At 42.6% G+C, this 19,489-nt stretch overlaps 1 protein-coding gene across 1 annotated transcript; it reads left to right on the top strand.

The window, feature by feature from the left end:
- Positions 1-10,201: 10,201 nt before the first annotated feature.
- Positions 10,202-11,553, top strand: LOC132002997 (peptidyl-prolyl cis-trans isomerase D-like). Its single transcript, XM_059378323.1, has one exon. The coding sequence runs from the start codon at positions 10,269-10,271 to the stop codon at positions 11,379-11,381; it is 1,113 nt and encodes a 370-aa protein (XP_059234306.1). The 5' UTR covers positions 10,202-10,268; the 3' UTR covers positions 11,382-11,553.
- Positions 11,554-19,489: the final 7,936 nt, after the last annotated feature.

The following is a 19,489-nucleotide window of genomic DNA, read 5'->3' on the forward strand; positions in this document are numbered from 1 at the left end:
GTGACTGTGTCTGTGATGGTATTCCTAGAGAAGTGATGCCTGAGCCTCTATGGAAGGGTTAGTTGAAACTCCCAGGTGAAGGGGGTCAGGGAAAGAGTGTTCTCGATGGAAGAAGAACTTGTTCTGAAGTGCTCAGGTGTGAAGGATATGCCACAGGAAGACTAGTGTGGCTGGAGGGGAGAGATGGTGGGTATGGGCCAGAGTGGAGGCCTGGCGGGGCCCTGTGGGCCCTATAAGCTGACTTAGGCTGACTTCAGGGTTTGGGCCCTAGTCCTAAGGGAAATGGGAACCCATGGAGGTTTGTAAGGAAAAGTGGCGTGGGGGTGTGTGTGTATAAGAGTGGGGAGGGAGCAAGAGAGACGAGTGGAGGGAGTAGGGAGGGAAGAAGAGGGAGAGAGAGGGAGGAGGAGGGAGAGAAAGGAGAGAAGACAGGGGGAGGGAGTGGAGAGGGAGGGGGAGGGAGAGCGAGAAGCTGTGTCAGTTTGCTCAGGCTGCCGTACTTGAATACCACAGACTGAGGGGCTGAAACAACAAGAATTCGTTTTCTCACAGTTCTCGAGGCTACAGCACATCAAAGCGTCAGCAAGGTTGGTTTCTCCTGAGGCCTCTCTCCTTCCCTTGAAGATGGCTGTCTTCTTCTGTCCTCACAGGGCCTTTCCTCCTTCTGTGTCTGTGACCTCATGTCTTCTCATGAGACCGCCAGCCCCAGTGGCTCAGAGCCCACCTAATGCCCTCATTTTATTTTTTTTATTTTTTATTTTTTAAAGATTTTATTTATTTGTCAGACAGAGATCACAAGTAGGCGGAGAGGCAGGCAGAGAGAGAGAGAGGAGGAAGCAGGCTCCCCGCTGAGCAGAGAGCCCGATGCGGGGCTCGATCCCAGAACCCTGGGATCATGACCTGAGCCGAAGGCAGAGGCTTCAACCCACTGAGCCACCCAGGCATCCCCAATGCCCTCATTTTAAATGAATGACCTTTTTAAAGACACTATCTTCATAAGTGGTCACATTCTGAGGACCTGGAGGTTAGGACTTCCACATAGGAATTCAGGGTAGGGGGACACAATTCAGCCCAGAACAGAAGCATAAGCAGATTTATGTAAGGAAAGGCTTCTCTGGGTCCTGGGTGGAGGGTGAAGGGGGTGGAGGCTGACAGCGAGAGACCCGGCCCAAGCTGCCGGGATGGGCCAGGCTTGGGGTCCCCCCACCACAAGGCGACCTGTTGACCTGTCCTGTCTATTCAGGCAGGGTTTCAACCCTCCCTTCTGTCTCCTACTATGACTTCACTGCATTTTCATGCAGAATAGTCTAACACTACGGAAATCTAAACACTGCTGTACAAGCTATACCTTTAAAGTAGTCGAAGGAGGCACTAGAAAATTTTACATTGAAGTAGTACTGCAAGGTTGAGTTTAAAAAAAGAAAAACCCAAACAGAAATAATTCCCCAGTCACGTTTAAAGGCAAAAGCAAATGATTTTCTTTTATGGTGGAAGGAGGAGGGAATGATTTTTGTAACTTAATTATAAAAACACCAGATAGATAAAATCATTTTATGTTACTGAATTTTTCGCTGAAATGTCACTTGAAATAAAATGAACAGATACTAGCTGTCCTTTAAAATACGCTTCTCTGATTTGTCAATGTTTTAGAGAATGGAAGATGAGAGAAAATAACATTATTTAGCTATTGAAAATCCATTTTGTTTTTCTAGTACTTGATAATATCAAGAGTCAGAACAGCAAATCAGAACAAATGAGAATTGTCTCCCGATCCAAATAATAATAATCCTCACCACATATTCACCATAAGGAGATGCTTTCTAAATGTCTAAAAGGCAGAGGTCTGGAAGAAAAATCCACAAAATCGGCTGCGGCCTAGAATGGAGGAGATGAGAGGCACCGGAATCACAGGTCACGCAGCCATGTCTGCGGTAGGTACTGTGTCCAAGGGCAGATCTCGGATATGGCACATGGGCCAACTGGACTAGAATCACTGGGCAAATCACAGATACAATCACAGATACAAATCACAGATACAAATTTGGGGGCCTCATCTCAGCCCAAATCCAGATGTCTGGACGAAAGACTGAAGAATCAACAAAACTCTAAGCCACCAGAAAGCTCTACAAGTGATTGTTAAGCCCAGTACCTTTTGAGGACCACTGTTAGAGACAAATATATGCTGTGCCATGTGGGTAGGAAAAGGGGAATCAGTTCCTTGTGTCTGCCCTGAGAATTTACTGTTGGGTGGGGAGCCTGCGTGGAAACATGAAGTCATAAGGCAACATGCCATAGCATAGAATTTCTTGACTTCAAGAGACCACCACTGTCATTGAGCGTAATCCATTCGATTTACAAAGAGCAACTAACACGGAGAAGGTTTACTAACCCAGGTCATGTGCTTAGGGGGCATGCTGGAATTTGAATCCAGGCCTCTGGTTCAGCCTTTGATCCACTGTTACCTTCACATCACCTCAAATCCATTCAGATGGATACACAGAACAATGGTCCTTGCAAAGGTGGTGGGGGGAGGCTTCCTACTTAAGATGCTTGGTTTTGTTTTTTAAGGGGACACATAATTCTTGCTCTTTTCTAACTTCGAAATAATAAAATCATGCACACATTCTGCAAAGGGTGGCCCTGGGTAAAGCTAACCATCTGTGCTGTTTGTTGACCAGAACATTGACTAGCGGAAAAAAAAAAAAAATGGTCTCCCAGGCAGCCCATGTGACCTGTTGAGCCACACAGGTTCCTGAAAGGCTGCAGTAGCCTCCTGGAATTAATTTTTTTCTTATCTAGGTATGTTTCTCAAAATAAACTTTTGATCTTACTGAGCTAAAAATAAAGGGATTGGAGATTATTTTATCCTAAAAGATTGAGGAGGAGTTGATATCATAAAGAATGCAAAGTGCTTTATATAAGTTAGAGCCAGAGAATAATCATTATATGACATCATGCAGGACATGGGCTCTCAGAGAAAGGGACCACTGCCAGGAGGAAGGTGATGCCATCCTTTCTTCAATGGACTTTGAGGACAAATAGACTATCACCTTGCCTACAGTTTCCTTGGATTTTCTCGTCCAAGGTCATGGCTTCAATAACTCTCTGCTTTCTAATGTCCTCCAAAGCCCCTACTGCATGGAGAATGCAATGGGGATCCTCTTCTTTCTTCCTTGGGGTAACATGTCCAAAGGGCCCTGGTGGCAGATGTAGCTGAAAGTTCGGTACATTCTTGCTGTGTCCTCCCATAGGAGTATTCCCCCTTTGAGAACCAGAACACGCTACCCCACATGGCTCAGAGATGCAGGGATGAGAAGATACATTTTCCCACCTGGTGATAAGTGGGGCCAGTTCTGCTCCTACACCTTGGTTCCCAGGCCCATGCATTTTTCCTGCTCAGACAAAGCATTAGACTGGTCACTGGTTTAGCATATATACTGTGTTCTGCAGAATGTGCCCCTTCCATGCAGGGTGTTATGTCCTAACAGGCTCCTGAGATGCATCTTTAGCAGCTAATTCTGTCTTTCTGTGAGGCCAGAAGCTTCCCTGTAACATATGTGAGAGAGCAGTGGGTCTCGTGGTCATGTACCCACCGACAGATCTCATGCTGCAAAGTGGGGCTCTTGATGTAATGTGGGCCACAATGTTCTGTGGGTTGTGAGAGTGTGGAGCAAGCACTCTAGAGCCTTCAGATAGTAGGGCTGGTTGAGTTCCTGTAAGAAAGGCAAACCCATATCAGAATACTGTCGACTCTGTCAAGAGGATTCACACCCTCTCCAGGGTGGAAGGGGTCCCATATAGTCATTTTCCCACCAAGGGGCTGGGCTGATTGGTCTCCTTGAGGGAAGGTGCCATCTTGGCGCCCCATGTTGGTTTGTTTTGTAGGGTTTCATTCAGCAGTGGCAGTAGTCAGATCAGCCTTGGCAAGAGAGAGGCCATACTCTTGGGCCCATGCATGACCTCTATCCCCACCCCATGTCTACTCTGCATGTGACGAGATGGTCAGTACAATAAAAACATAGATATTTTAAAATTCCCTTAGTTTAAGTGTCAAATGTGGTAAATATTTATAAATACAGTTCACATATTCCAGAGCTCTTGGGGTCCTCCATAATTTTTAAGGACCCATAAGAGTCTACGTGGTCTTGGGATCAACATGTTTAAGAAGCACTGCTCTCCACCAATCGGGGTATCTCTGAATGGTCGGAGCTACTGGGTCATAGGCCTCTCCCACTCATGCGTGGGTGCTGGGACTGTCCTCAGCCTGTCTTGAAACACTGTGGACAGTAAAGAAGGGGCAAGTGGCTCACCAAAATGAGAGTTAACCAGCTGTTGTCAGCAAAGAGGAGGGGTGCCTACTGTTCCCCAATTCAAACAAACAAAGCACAAAACCAGCCAGTGGGTGTCTACCACAGTAAAGGTCTTGGTTTCACTGTTAGAATCCTCAGGGCCCCAAACCAGATTGAACAAATACTATTCGTTCAATGACTAAATGAAAGAGCAAAGGAGTGAATGAACAAGTGGCTGAATGACGGAGGGAATGCGTGAAGGAATGAGGGAATCAACAAAGGCTGGGGAAGATTCAGATCACCTTTCACAGTCCGTCCTTCTAACAGCTTGATTTTACCTCTCTCCCATCGAAGAGCATGAAGTGCGTGTGTGATACGGGTGTGGTGTGTGTGTGTGTGTGTCTCTGTGTTTGTGAAGCACGTAGAAATATGGTAATGATGACCTGGAAGGTGGCACTTTTGAAGCCCTCCTAGGCTCGGGGCCCTGAGAAGATGAGACCAGGGTCTAACCGGGAATGTAAAAGAGGGAGGGACTACGGCAGCGCTTGCTGTTTCAGTGCCAAGTGCTCCCCACGCCCCATCAAGGCACAAGCAGAACCAACCAGAAGGCCACATGCTGGCAGGCGGAAGCTGGAGGACCTGCTGCAACTCTGCAGAGGAGGCCCTGTGAGTTCACGGGTAAAAGACAGGGTTGAATATGATACTTGAAAATTAGAAGGCAAGAAGGCACATCCCTGGGTCAGTGAGCTACAGTTACGCGTTCGAGAGAAATCGCCTTTTGACTGAGCTTCTGGACACTGTTCATGTATCTGAATATCAAAGAATCACATTTAGCAATGAATTTCCAGGACTCAGAGAATAGGACAACTAAGAGTCCTGTGGGGCTGGGTGGATGCCAAACAGTTATGGGAGGGGAGTGACAGAAATGCTTTTAATCAACAATTGGCCTGAGCGTGCCCCGGGCTGGGGAACTGCTCAAGTGAGTCGAGAGGTTCTGCAGGGCCAGGAGGGTTTAGCTGAGAGCACGCATCACGTCCGCCGCCCCAAGCCTGGGGCTCCCTGTCTCACTGGGGTGCGGCCAGAACTTGAGCGAGTCCGCACCACGCGTGCATTTGCCTGCTTCTCTTCCTTTGTAGAGAGAAGGACCAATGACTTCCACGCTTCCAGATCCCTCAGACTGAAATGTGTGAAACTGGATATCTAGCAAATTGACTGAAGCCCAGCAAAGCATTTTGAAATTCTAGTAGGGACTTCATCCAATAGAGATAGGCAACCCCTCTGAATTGTAGGGAAGGCTCACTTGACAGGCGAACCCCAGAGTTGAGGAGAGGTTTCAGGGCCCTGCTGCTGATGGAACGTGATGTCTGAACCAAACGAGGCCTCATGATCTTGGGAGGGTGGGAGCTTGATAACCGGAATGTGCACTGAGATGAGGATGACACTTTCGCTTTGATCTGTCCTCAAAGAACAGCATTTAAGAATCATGCTATGTGAGGGACGCCTGGGTGGCTCAGTTGGTTGAGCAACTGCCTTCTTCTCAGGTCATGATCCTAGACTCCCGAGACTCCCTAGAGTCCCGCATCAGGCTCCCTGCTCAGCAGGAAGTCTGCTTCTCCTTCTGACCCTCCCACTTCTAAAGCTCTCTCTCTCAAATAAATAAATAAAATCTTAAAAAAAAAAAAAAAGAATCATGCAATCATGCTACGTCAGAACTTTAGGAGATATTGTGAAAACTGAGTCTGCACTTAGTAGCCATAGCAATGTTATGCTTTCCAATCCTCTGATTTGGATTTTTATCAATCTGGTAAGGCCACACTTACAGGAGTAGGGAAAGTCTAAAGTAAAAATATGAAGAACAGAAAAGTCACTGGTAAATTTGCCTTTCACAGATAGCTGCTAATACCATTTTAACCCATGTCTCTTTTTTGACATGTCAATTATATACATTAAAAAAAAAAATGAAATGACAGGGTTGCCTGGGTGGCTCGGTCCATTTAGCGCCGGCCTTCGCAGGTCACTTCTCAGGTCATGATTCCAGGGTACTGGGGTGGAGTCTTGCCTCGGGCTCCTTGCTCAGTGGGGAGTCAGCTTCTCCCTCTGTCTGCTTCTCCCCTGCTTGTGTTCTCTCTCTCTGTCTCTGACGAATAAACAAACAAACAAATAAGTAAATATTCTTTAAAAAAACACAAAAAACAAAAAAAAGATAATTGTATTTTGAACAAACTAGCAAACAGATGCGGAGGAAATATACACAAGTGCACAGATTCTTAAAATGAAGGCCACCTGGGAGGCCAGCACCTCCATCAGGATAAAGCCTTGGAGGACAAGGTCTCTGAACTGGAATTGGCACTTGCAATGTGGAGTTACCCTACGTTCTCCAATTATCTGTCCAAACAAACCAAAAAGGACTTTCCTTTAGACTAATGGGTGGACAGCTTTCTGTCTGGGTGCACATACGTGCAATATTAAAGGTCATGAAAGTTCACAGTCAACAGCACAGATGTATTATCTAGTCTGTCTGGCGTTTGGGGAGACTGAAGCCAACAGAACAGAATGACATGAGGTAGAGGTCGGCGTGGTGGGGAGGGGGTGCGGCAGATGGCGTGGTCTCCTTCCATGCCGGACAGTGCGATGGAGGCTCTAAGGCAAACCCTTTTTAGAAAAGGTCAGGCTGCGCAAACAGCGCACAGACAGAAAAATGGGTTAGATCTGGCCATTGTGGGAAATGAAGCAATGAATGAACAGGAGGGGATGGCAGACAATAATCTGTAGGAACAATGACCTCCTCTGGCCATTGGCCTGTGAGTTTACATTTGGTCTATCCTCATTAGCGCTGGTTATAATACCCTCTCAAGGGTGATTTACGGTCGCAGCGAAAGCAAGCTGTCAGGATCCCTGGGGTGTTGCAGGTTGCTGCCTTAAGTGTATTTGCGGGCGTTTTCAGATCGCCCACAAACACCTGTTCTGCCAACCGCCAACCTTAGTTAAACTCTAGGTAAGGGCGTGCAGACGCAGCTAAGAAGATAACTAAAAATTCAAGAGAATTGGCGGCAGATGACAGACGAGAGGGCTAAGTGCTGGGATCTCAGGGGTTCAGCCGTGGAGGGGATCTCTGTGGGCAATGCAGCTCAGTGCAGGGATCCTGACACACAGGCCTCCAGACCCAGAGGGAACCTGCACAGAAAGATACTTTCAAAATGGACAGATTTGGCTGCAGATTAAAGCACGAGTGAAGGGAGATAATGGCAAAATGCCAGACGGAGGGCAAAGAGGGTTAGAGAGTAAGAACCCCTGGAAGCATCCACAGAACATGGTGGCTAATTGGAGGTGGCGATCAGGAGGGAAGGAGTTCGTGAGAGGCAGCTCTAAGCCTGGGAGACAGAACCATGTTCTCTGCAGATGCTAGTTTTGAAGATAAAGTAAGGAGCTTGTGATGTGGCAAGTGGAGGTGAGAGGAGCTATTCCTGGAGGAACGTCTGGCAGGCTCTGGGTGGCGGCTTCCGGCCATAGCTCAGAGCTCAGCGGTGCCTTGGGGAAGGGGTGGCGTCACCCACATGAGGTCCCTGTAACTGAAAATCCCGTCAGTGCCCTCCCCGAGGGAGGAGGTTTGGAGAGAGGAGTGGCCAAGGAGAGCGTTTCAGGGCTATGCCTACAGCCAGGCTACAAAAGAAGGCAGAATCATCAGTGAACGAAGGTGCAGAAGGTGCCCGAACAGCGTGAGGCAGAGAACCAGGGTGGTGTCTTAAGGTCAAAGGTCAAGGTAGGAGAAAGTTTCAAGGCGGAATGAGTGAAAAATGTTGTGAATTGCTATAAAGAGATCCAAGAGAATCAAGATAAAATATTTCATAACTTTACAGTTACAAATAGAGCATTTGATTTGTCTCCTCATTACTTTATTTATAAAATTATTTATTTATTTATTTATTTTATTTTTTAAAGATTTTATTTATTTATTTGACAGAGAGAGATCACAAGTAGGCAGAGAGGCAGTCAGAGAGAAACAGAAGAGGAAGCAGGCTCCCCGCTGAGCAGACGCGGAACTGGATCCCAGGACTCTGAGCTCATGACCTGAGCCGAAGGCAGAGGCTTAACCCATTGAGCCACCCAGGCGCCCCACTTTTTTTTTTTTTTTAAATAAACTATTCTTTTTAGAGCAATGTTAGGTTCATGGCAAAATCGAGCACAAAGCACAGAGATTTCCCACCCACCCGCCCCTCCCCCGACGCACAGCCTCCCCAGTATCAACATGCTCTAGAGTGGCATGTTCGTCACAAGTGATGAAGCAACATTGACATGTCATTATTACCTGAAGTTCATAGTTTAAATAGGATTCACTCTTGGTATCGCACGTTGTACAGGTTTTAACAAATGTATGACATGTGCTCACTAGCACAGTATCACACAGAATAATCATACTGCTCTAAAAAGCCTGTGTCCACCTATTCATTTTCTCCTTTGTCCCTTACCCTTGACAACCACTAATTTTTTTTTTTTTAACTGCCTCCATAGTCCATAGCCTTTCCGAATGTCATATGCTTGGAATCATACCATATATAGCCTTTTCAGATTGGCTTTTTCACTTAGTAATAAGCATGGAAGTTTCTTCCATGTCTTTTCATGGCTTGATGGCTCATTTCTTTTTAATGCTTAATAATATTCCATTGTCTGGAGGTGCCACAGGATATCCATTCACCTACTGAAGGCCATCTTGGTTACTTACAGGTTTTGGTCACTGGGCATAAAGCTGATAAAAATGTGTGTGTACAAATTTTATTTGTTTGTTTCTATTGTGGCAAAAGCCACAGAACATAAAATTTACCATCTTAACCATTTTTAAATGTACAGTTCCATGGTGTTAAGTACATTCATATTATTGTGCACATGTCCTAACCATCCATCTTTAAAACTATTTTCAGGGGTGCCTGGGTGTCTCAGTTGGTTGAGCAACTGCCTTCGGCTCAGGTTGTGATCCTGGAGTCCTGGGATGGACTCCTGCATCAGGCTCTCTGCTCAGCAGGGACTCTGCTTCTCCCTCTGACCCTTCCCTTCTCATGCTCTCCCTCTCTCTTTCAAATAAATAAATAAAATCTAAAAAAACCCAAACACACCCTATTTTCACCTTGCCAAGCTGAAACTCTCTACCCATTAAAGTAAATCCCACTCCTCTTTCCCAAGACCCTAACAACACTGGTCTACTTTCTATCTCTATGGTTTGATTACTCTAAGAAATTCTTTTTTTTTCTTTTTTATGCAACTTTATTGAGTTATACTTGATAGACAAAATAAATGGTCATACTTAATGTAGACAATTTAATGAGTTCAGATATGTGTATCCATGTGTGAAGCATCACCACAGTCAAGATTATAAACATATCCAAAACCTCCAAAAGTTTCCTGCTGCCCTTTGTTTTGTTTTTATGGTAGAACACTTAACATAAGGTCTACACTCTTACCAAATATTTGTGTATAACACTGTAGTGTTAACTCTGGAATTTATTCTATATGTTTTCTTTTTTTAATTTTTTAATTTAAAAAAAAATTTTTATAAACATATAATGTATTTTTATCCCCAAGGGTACAGGTCTGTGAATGGCCAGGTTTACACACTTCATAGCACTCACCATAGCACATACCCTCCCCAATGTCCATAACCTCACCCCCTTTCCCAAATCCCCTCCCCAGCAACCCTCAGTTTGTTATGTGAGATTAAGAGTCACTTATTGGGGGCACCTGGATGGCTCAGTGGGTTAAAGCCTCTGGCTTCGGCTCAGGTCATGGTCTCAGGGTCCTGGGATCGAGCCCCGCATCGGGCTCTCTGCTCAGTGTGGAGCCTGCTTCCTCCTCTCTCTCTGCCTGCCTTGCCTCTCTGCCTACTTGTGATCTGTCTGTTAAATAAATAAATAAATAGGCTGTCGGGTTGAGCTGCCGGCGGTCCACGAGGTTCTCTGAGTTCGCTCCCTAGCGCCTCTGCAATTCAAAATGTCGCACCCATCCCCGAAAACTAAGCCTTCCAACCCCTGTAACCCCAGAGTCTTCTTTGACGTGGACATCGGAGGGGAGCGAGTTGGTCGAATTGTCTTAGAATTGTTTGCAGATATTGTACCCAAAACCGCAGAAAATTTTCGTGCGCTATGTACAGGAGAAAAAGGCATTGGACCCACCACTGGGAAAACTCTCCATTTCAAAGGATGCCCTTTCCATCGAATTATTAAGAAATTTATGATTCAGGGTGGAGACTTCTCAAATCAAAATGGGACAGGTGGAGAAAGTATTTATGGTGAAAAATTTGAAGATGAAAATTTCTATTATAAGCATGATCAGGAAGGTTTATTGAGCATGGCAAATGCAGGCTGCAATACAAATGGTTCTCAGTTCTTCATCACAACAGTCCCAACTCCTCACTTGGATGGGAAACATGTGGTATTTGGCCAAGTAATTAAAGGAATGGGTGTGGCAAGGATACTGGAAAATGTAGAAGTGAAAGGTGAAAAGCCTGCCAAATTGTGCGTTATTGCAGAATGCGGAGAATTGAAGGAAGGGGATGATTGGGGGATATACCCAAAAGATGGCTCTGGTGACAGTCATCCAGACTTCCCTGAGGATGCAGATATAGATTTAAAAGATGTAAATAAAATTTTACTAATAGCTGAAGATGTAAAAAATATTGGAAATACTTTTTTCAAATCTCAGAACTGGGAAATGGCCATTAAAAAATATACAAAAGTTTTAAGGTATGTGGAAGGTTCAAAGGCTGTTATTGAGCAAGCAGATAGATCGAAGCTACAACCTATAGCTTTAAGCTGTGTGCTGAATATTGGTGCTTGTAAACTGAAGATGTCAAATTGGCAGGGAGCAATCGACAGTTGTTTGGAGGCTCTTGAATTAGACCCATCCAATACCAAAGCATTGTATCGTAGAGCTCAAGGATGGCAAGGATTAAAAGAATACGATCAAGCACTGGCTGATCTTAAGAAAGCTCAGGAGATAGCACCAGAAGATAAAGCTATCCAGGCAGAGTTGCTGAAAGTCAAACAAAAGATAAAGGCACAGAAAGATAAAGAGAAGGCAGCATATGCAAAAATGTTTGCCTAATAAATTGTTTTTACTTAAATATGCATTGATTATTGTATAAAGGCAATAAGAAAATTTAAAGGTTTTTGTCTGTTATATATGATCCCTGATGTGTTTCCTTTGCTACTTCAGTTTTCCATTGTTTACAGTTTAGGAATACTGAAAAAAGCTCACTCTTAATAAAACAGTGTTACAAAATACAAAAAATAAATAAATAAATAAATAAATAAATAAATAAATAAATAAACTTTAAAAAAAAAAAAAAAAGAGTCACTTATGGTTTGTCTCCCTCCCAATCCCATCTTGTTTCTTTTATTCTTCTCCTACCCACTTAAGCCCCCATGTTGCATCACCACTTCTTCATATCAGGGAAATCATATGATAGTTGTCTTTCTCCAATTGACTTATTTCACTAACCATAATACCCTCCAGTTCCATCCACATCGTCGCAAATAGCAAAATTTTATTTCTTTTGATGGCTGCATAGTATTCCATTGTGTATATATACCACATTCCTCTTTATCCATTCATCTGTTGATGGACATCTAGGTTCTTTCCATAGTTTGACTATTGTATACATTGCTGCTATAAACATTCAGGTGCACGTGCCCCTTTGGATCACTACTCTAAGAAATTCTTATAGCACAGGTCCTTAAGGTCCATCCATGTTATTACATATGTCAGAATTTCTTTCCTTTTTAAGGCTAGATAATATTCCATTGTATGCATGCATTACATTTTAAAAATTCAAGTATAAGTAATATATGGTGTTATATTAATTTCAGGTATACAATATAATGATTCAACAATTCTATATATGCATTTCTCAGTGCATCAGGATAAGTATACTCTTAATTCCCTTTTCTATTTTACCCCTACTCCTCAACCCCCTCCCCTCTGGCAGCCATCATTTTGTTCTCTTTTTTAAGAGTCTGGTTTTGTTTGTCTCTTTTTTTTATTTCTTTCTTCGTTTGCTTTGTTTCTTAAATTCCACATCTGAGTGAAATCATGTGGTATTTTGTCTTTCTCTGACTAACTTATTTCACTTATCATTATACCCTCTAGGTCCAAATTGGCAATATTTCATTCTTTTTATGGCTGAGTAATATTCCATAGTATATATATATGCCACATCTTGGATATTCATCTATCATTTATTTACTTATGATTTATTTATTTGTCACTTATCATTTATTTACAATAGCCAAGATATGGAAGCAACCCAAGTGCCCATTGATAGATGAATGAATAAACAAGATATGAGATATATATCTTATTTTGTTAATCCATTCATCCACTGATGGACCCTTGGGTTGCTTCCACATTTTAGCTATTGTGAATAATGCTGCTATGAACCTTAGCACACATATATGTCTACAAGACTGTATTTTCCATTTTGGGGGACATAAACCAGAAGTGGAATTGTTGGATCATATGGGATTTTGTGTGCAGGTTTTTGCATGGGGATGTTTTTTCTCATTTGAGTAGAATACCAAGGACCATGACTGCTCTATCATGTGGTTAGAGTTTGCTTTATAAGAAACTTTCAAACTGTGTTCCAAAGCGGCATTTTGTGTTGCCCTCAGCTGCTCAGGCGCCTGGGTGGCTCTGTTGGTTAAGCGACTGCCTTCAGCTCAGGTCATGATCCCAGCGTCCCGGGTTCGAGTTCCACATCAAGCTCCCTGCTCCTTGGAGAGTCTGCTTCTTCCTCTGGCTTTCTCCCCTCTCATGCTCTCTCTCACTGTCTCTGTCTAAAATACTCAAATAAATAAATAAAATCTTTAAAAAAAAAAAAAAGAAAGTTCCTGTTGCTCTACATCCTCACCAGCATTTGAGGTTGTCAGTGTTTTTCATTTTTTGCTGTTCTAATAGGTATGTGGTGGTATTTATTATTGTTTTAATTTGCAGTTCCCTAAAGGCATATGATACTGAGTGTCCTTTAATATGCTTATTTGCCATATGTACATCTTCTTTGGTGAACTTTCTTTCCCCCAAAATGGCTGGCTGTTTAGGGGAGAGAACATGGGGATGTGTGCTAAAGTTACATTTGCACTTTGTTTTGACTAGATTGAGTTTCTCAACCCGAATCTTAACACCATCTCTGCCTCAGATAGATGTAAGTTAAAATAATTTCTCCAAGTCTCAGTTCCCACATACATAAAATGGAAATAATAATAATTATAACACTGACCCCAAAAGAGTATTGTGAGGATTAATGACATAATGTGTTTTAAATATTTAATTCAGTCCTGGCATATAGTAAACACTAAAAATGCCAACTATCATTATTATTGCAATAATATCAGAAGTTGGTTATATTAATAAAATGTTAGAATGTTAGAGCTATAAGGGGGCACAGCACAAGCAAAGAGACAGATTGTAGTCTCTACACACTTAAGTGAGAATCCTGCCTCTGCGGTCCCCCTCCTAATAATGACGTTGGGCAAATGATCCACCCAGCAAAACCTCAGTATGTGAGAATCATCTGGGCTAAAGTTCAAACTCCAAGGCTCCTTGCTGGATATTTTGATTAAGTAGTTTTTTGTGAGCCCCAGGGTTCTGCACTGTAGACGTTTCCAGGGGATTTTGATCTCTGAGTCCCATAGGCCATACTCTGTGGAATGTTAACTCAGGTTCTTAAAGTCTCAGGCCTTCCCCCATCCAGAAGCACAGTGATACCTGCTTCATGGTTTGTGATTGAAGAATATCTGGCCATGAACCTGGCATATTGCAGGTGCTTGGAAGTGCCGGTTCCCTTTCCTCTAGATATTGTCTATTCAACTATTCCAACCTACCATGTGAATCCAGGGCCAAAGAAGAGACCAAATTCTCCAGAATGTACTAGAAGTTGACCGAAATCTGCTAACATATCAGGGAGCATCACACTATAATGTGGGAAAAGTCTGCAAAGTACATTAGGCATATTTTGAAGAATGTAAGCTAGTACTAGAATGGATTCCCACTCCCACCCCACAGATTGGCTGTGTATGGAAATAAAAAATTCCGCTCCGGTGAGCACATTTCCCTGCTTTCGAATGCCAGAAACCATGTCAGCAGTGAGCAGGACCTGCACCATTACCATTGGCAGCGAACAGTTTTCTAATGAGTTTTGGAAATTTGACTACTTGCTGGCCCCTGATGCATTAATGTAATATTAGAAGAAAATTAACAGGGTATGATGACCTCAGAGGACCTGTGGGGAAAAAGCCAAGTCCATGCTGAACCGAGTCAGCTACAAAGAAATGAAATGTCAGTTTGCCCACCAGCCCTGGAGCCTTTAAGGTTCTTGTGTGCTATGTGTGCCTCCCATTATCTTAGCTGCTGGTTGCTCCCACTGTTGCTATAGAATGGGAACTTTGAAGCCCTGGTGTCTATAATAAGCCAGATGAGCTCATTTGTCAGTGTTTTTCCTTCCTGTTATACTTTTCAGTATGGTAAGCTGCTATTTAACTTCGAATTGTCACAATCTGTGGCATTATACACTGATATAATGTCTTTGCTGTATAATTGGTAAAGAACTTGGTAATACTTCTGACTGCAGGGGCATGAAACTATGTCGAAACATCAAACTGTTCATAGAAACTTTTAAAAAAAGTCAATTCCATCAACTCTCCCAAAAACAAGTTGAGCAAAATCATTAAGACTTCCTTATTATTATTTTTTCTTTCATGCAAAGAATATACTTTCAAGTGAATTTTTTGCCTTTTCATCCTCTGTCTGTGGACACAGGATGTATAGCAGCAGGGGAGGAGATGAGATAACTCTCCTGAAAGCTGGTTCTGTTTAACAGATTAAATTCAAATTTGCTTTTAAAAAGGAAGAGCTTGCAATGTCTTATTCCGGTTCAGCAATGGAAGCTTCATCAGGGTAGAAGCCTGCCTTACGGAAAGAATGTTGAATTTTGTAATTAGAAACTCCTAAATAAAGCTTTGAAACAGAATCTGATTTGTCTACGGGGAGCTTTTTTGTTTGTTTGTTTTAATTTATTCATATATTTGTTGATTCATTCAGCAATCCTGGGCTGCTGCCATCTGTGCTAGACAGAGGAGAAGGGAGGAGAGAGAAGGCAGGCCCTCAAGGACGCTCTGATCTCTGAAATCACAGCCAGGGTGAAATTTGATTGAAACCACTGATTCAACAAACACTTGTTGAATATTTCCTGTGTGTGGAGCTCAGGGCCCTTGAGTCCCTGCCTATCGCCTAGGGCTATTGGGAGAAACATTCTGGTTCTTGTCGGTAAATATTGCAGTCCCGGGAGCCTAGGAGGTCTTTCGCAGACATGTGAGGGCTGGCTGGCCTAATGCCCACCAGGAAGCTGTTGCTGGCAAGAGGCTGGGGATGAGCCTATGGTGGTGGGCTTCAGTAGAAGAGAGAGATGTGGAGAAGGAAGAAGCTTTTACCGTCTTCAGGCAGAAGTAATCCAGTATTCTCCTGCACTCATTATGTTTAACCTTGTGGTCTCCCTATCTTTCTTAGGTTTCTTTTTCTGGCTTCTGCCATTTTGTGACTTCCTTCCTCCCTCCCTCCTCCCCTCCTGGCATCTCTCATAGTCATTCTATACATACTGCTGCCATGAAATCCCAACAATATTATACCCCACCAACTTCATTCAAGGGAATACAAGAGCAGCCATTAAGGGACAGGCTGCTGCCCAGGAGGACTCATAGGGGCCCCAAGGTATTGGCCTCTAGGACTTAGGGCAGCAGACCAGGCTCAGCCCCCTTCAGATTGGGCTCACCTGAGGATGAGGAGCATGGTGTTCCTTTTAGAGCTTTGAGAATCTAGATACATGCACACACATTGCTATGTACACATACACCTCAGTATTTTTCAGGGAAGTTTTGATATTCTGAGTTACAGAACAAAAGGGCTGATTCCTCTGAAGATGAGCACTGAAGCCAGGTTGGGTGACTGGGTTATCTGAAGTGGAAGAAATGAGGAGGTATTGATTTTTCGGGGGTGGAGGGGTGGGGAATACAACATGAAGAGTTCAGCTGTCATCTTCTTCCCACTCATTTAGATATTTTAATTATACAGGATCATAGACCAAAGGAATTATATATATTCTTCATTTAAGAAAATTTTTAATGAAGAAAGGACCTTGTTTATTGCCTCCCAAAGAGTGAACCCCTGAATACAACTTTTGGCCTCCAGGAGGGCCATGTCATCCCTCTGGGTCTGCCAGTTCCATACGGACAAGACCATGTCTGCTTTTGTCACTATAAATCCCTAAACCTGGTACAATGCATGATCCCCTAAGATGCTCAACACATATCTATTAATGTAAAATAATTAGGTGTGTGAGTCATTTTGAAACACTGCATTGTTATAGCCCAACTCTCTAAATAGGATTCTTGACCAAATGACGAACTAAAAAACTCCAAGAGGACATAGATAGAAAACTAGAGTGTGGTATTAAGAACTAGTTCTACCAATTGGATTTTAAACGAGTAACGTATTCCATTTTTAGGTAAGAATTGTTTGAGGCACTCAGAAACGACAGGATGACACCTACACTTTTGTAGGGAAATCCATGGCGGGATCCAAGTCTGGCTGTTACTATGATAGTTGAAACACTCATTGTGAAGGTGGGTTCAGTCTTCATTTATAGGGGAGATGTGAGAAAAACAAACAAACAAACAAACATAAAACAAACCATGACTTCAGCTTACCAAGAATAATTTTCTAGTTTTAGCATCAGCAACTTAAATGACCATATCCAAGCCATATGAGTAATCCCTGCATATATGGAGCCCAATAAGTGAACTCAGCAGGTCTGGTTTACTGACTGACTTGAATCACTATGTAGCCTGTGTAATCAGTGGCACTTGGTTTTAAGTCAGATCAAAATATGCATGAAGGGCAAAGAAGTCGATTCAGCAACTTACCTGAGATATATATTCTAAGGACGAGAAAGAAATTTAATTAAGCCTAAAAGAAATCCAGGTACATAAAAAAAAAATTAAAAAAAATAAAAAAATAAGAAAATTTTAAAAAGTTTAAAAAGATATAAATGGAAAATAAAGTTAGAATTGTATCTGCCAATGAATTACTAGATTACACCAAGAAACTATCAGTAAGAGCTGACAAATATTTTGTTCTTGGGTGGATTTTTTTCCCTACTAGAAAACATTTTTCATGATATTACATTATTAATAGAGGGTTCCAAATCATAACTATCCAAGAGTTGCTTCCTGTGTTAGGGATAGTGACTTCATATAGCAGAAAAGTTTGTTTTAGGGAACTAACAGAGTGTGTCTGTAAACAGGCAGCTGAATTGGACACAACTGAAAGATCTGGTTCTCAAATCTGCTATGGCTCATTGAGATAGTATTTGGAGCAGCGGGACAATTACTTCTTGGATCTGGGTGCTTGCATCATTGTATAAACAGGCCGTAGAGAAATGGAATGACCAAATCTTTTCCTTGTATCTACTTCACAGAGCATGGATGCATATGGCTGTGGTCTTTGGTGCCAGTGAACTGGGACACAAAAATATTATTTCTAAATATTGCCAATATCCTTAATGGGACTACTTATAAAGTGAAATTTACACAATAACACCATATGAGGTAGTTTGTTATTCTATTGTTTTAACATTTTTTTGTTCAGTGTCAGTCTCCAGCAGTCCCCCCCCCCTTTTTCTTTCACAAATTATTGTTGAAATGCATAGTACTCACAGACAGAAGGAAATGTGTCTAGAGCATCTTTGTGTAAGGGTACAACTGTGGACTGCAAACCTTGGGCACAGGGTCTTTTTTTTTTTTTAATTTTTAAAGAAGATATTATTTATTTATTTGTCTGAAAGAGAGAGAGAGAGACACACTATGAGGGACTCCATCCCAGGACCCTGGGATCATGACCTGAGTCGAAGGCAAATGCTCAACTGACTGAGCCACCTGAGCATCCCCTGGTTACAGATTCTTGAGTGAAATAGTCATGACGTTATCCCAATCTCTTCTCCTTATGAAACAAGAAGATCTTTGCTTACAATTTCTGAGAACAACAATAGAACTAAAATCACACTATTGATTAGACTAAATAGACTATAGACTACAGATATGACTAAAATCATACTATAGATTAGAATGAAAACTGTACATAATTTACTTTACAAATATCTCGGGTTTGGTCATAGGAAGTGGGATCCCTCAATGGGGGGCCATACAGAGTCCAATTTATAAATTAAAAAAATCTTTTTTGAGGTGAAGTTGCCAGCAGTTTCTCTTATGGTCAGGAATACGTAGGGGTCACCTTGAAGCATATCTTTTTGTGTGTATGGTAAAATATATGTAACATAAAAGTTATTATTTTAATTATTTCTAAATGTAGAGTTTGGTGGCACTAAATACGTTCACATGTATGTTTTTGCATACATGCATTTTGCAACCATCACCATGATTTATTTCCAGAACTTTTTCATTATCTCCAACTGAGACTCTGTCTCCAATCCCCATCCTCCAGCCCCTGGCAACCACCCTTCCACTTTCTGTCCCTATGGACTTGACCACCCTAGGTAGCCCAGGTAAGTAGAATCATGCAGTATTCGTCCTTTTGTGCTTGGTTATTTCACTTAGCATAATGTCCTCAGGGCCCAACCATGCTGTAGCCCGTGTGGGATATTTCTTCCTTTCTTGAGGCTGAATAATAATCCACTGTATGGATAGACCACTTTTGTAATCCATTCATCTGTCAAGGGACACTCGTGTTGATTCTATCTTTTATCTACTGAGAATCATGCTGCTATGATATATGTATCTCTTCAAGACCCTGCTTTCAATTATTCTGGAAATGCACCCAGAAGTGAAATCGATGGGTCAGCTAGTAGTTCTATTTTTAATTTTTTGACCTCCATACTATTTTTCACAGTGACTGTACTGCTTTACATTTGGAGTATACCTTTCTTGATGTGCCCTCTTTTTGATATAAAAATGTAAGGCAAGGGGCGCCTGGGTGGCTCAGTGGGTTGGGCCGCTGCCTTCGGCTCGGGTCATGATCTCGGAGTCCTGGGATCGAGTCCCACATCGGGCTCTCTGCTCAGCAGGGAGCCTGCTTCCCTCTCTCTCTCTCTGCCAGCCTCTCTGCCTACTTGTGATCTCTCTCTGTCAAATAAATAAATAAAATCTTAG

This window comes from Mustela nigripes, chromosome 15 (assembly GCF_022355385.1).
Source record: "Mustela nigripes isolate SB6536 chromosome 15, MUSNIG.SB6536, whole genome shotgun sequence".
Lineage (NCBI taxonomy): Eukaryota > Metazoa > Chordata > Mammalia > Carnivora > Mustelidae > Mustela > Mustela nigripes.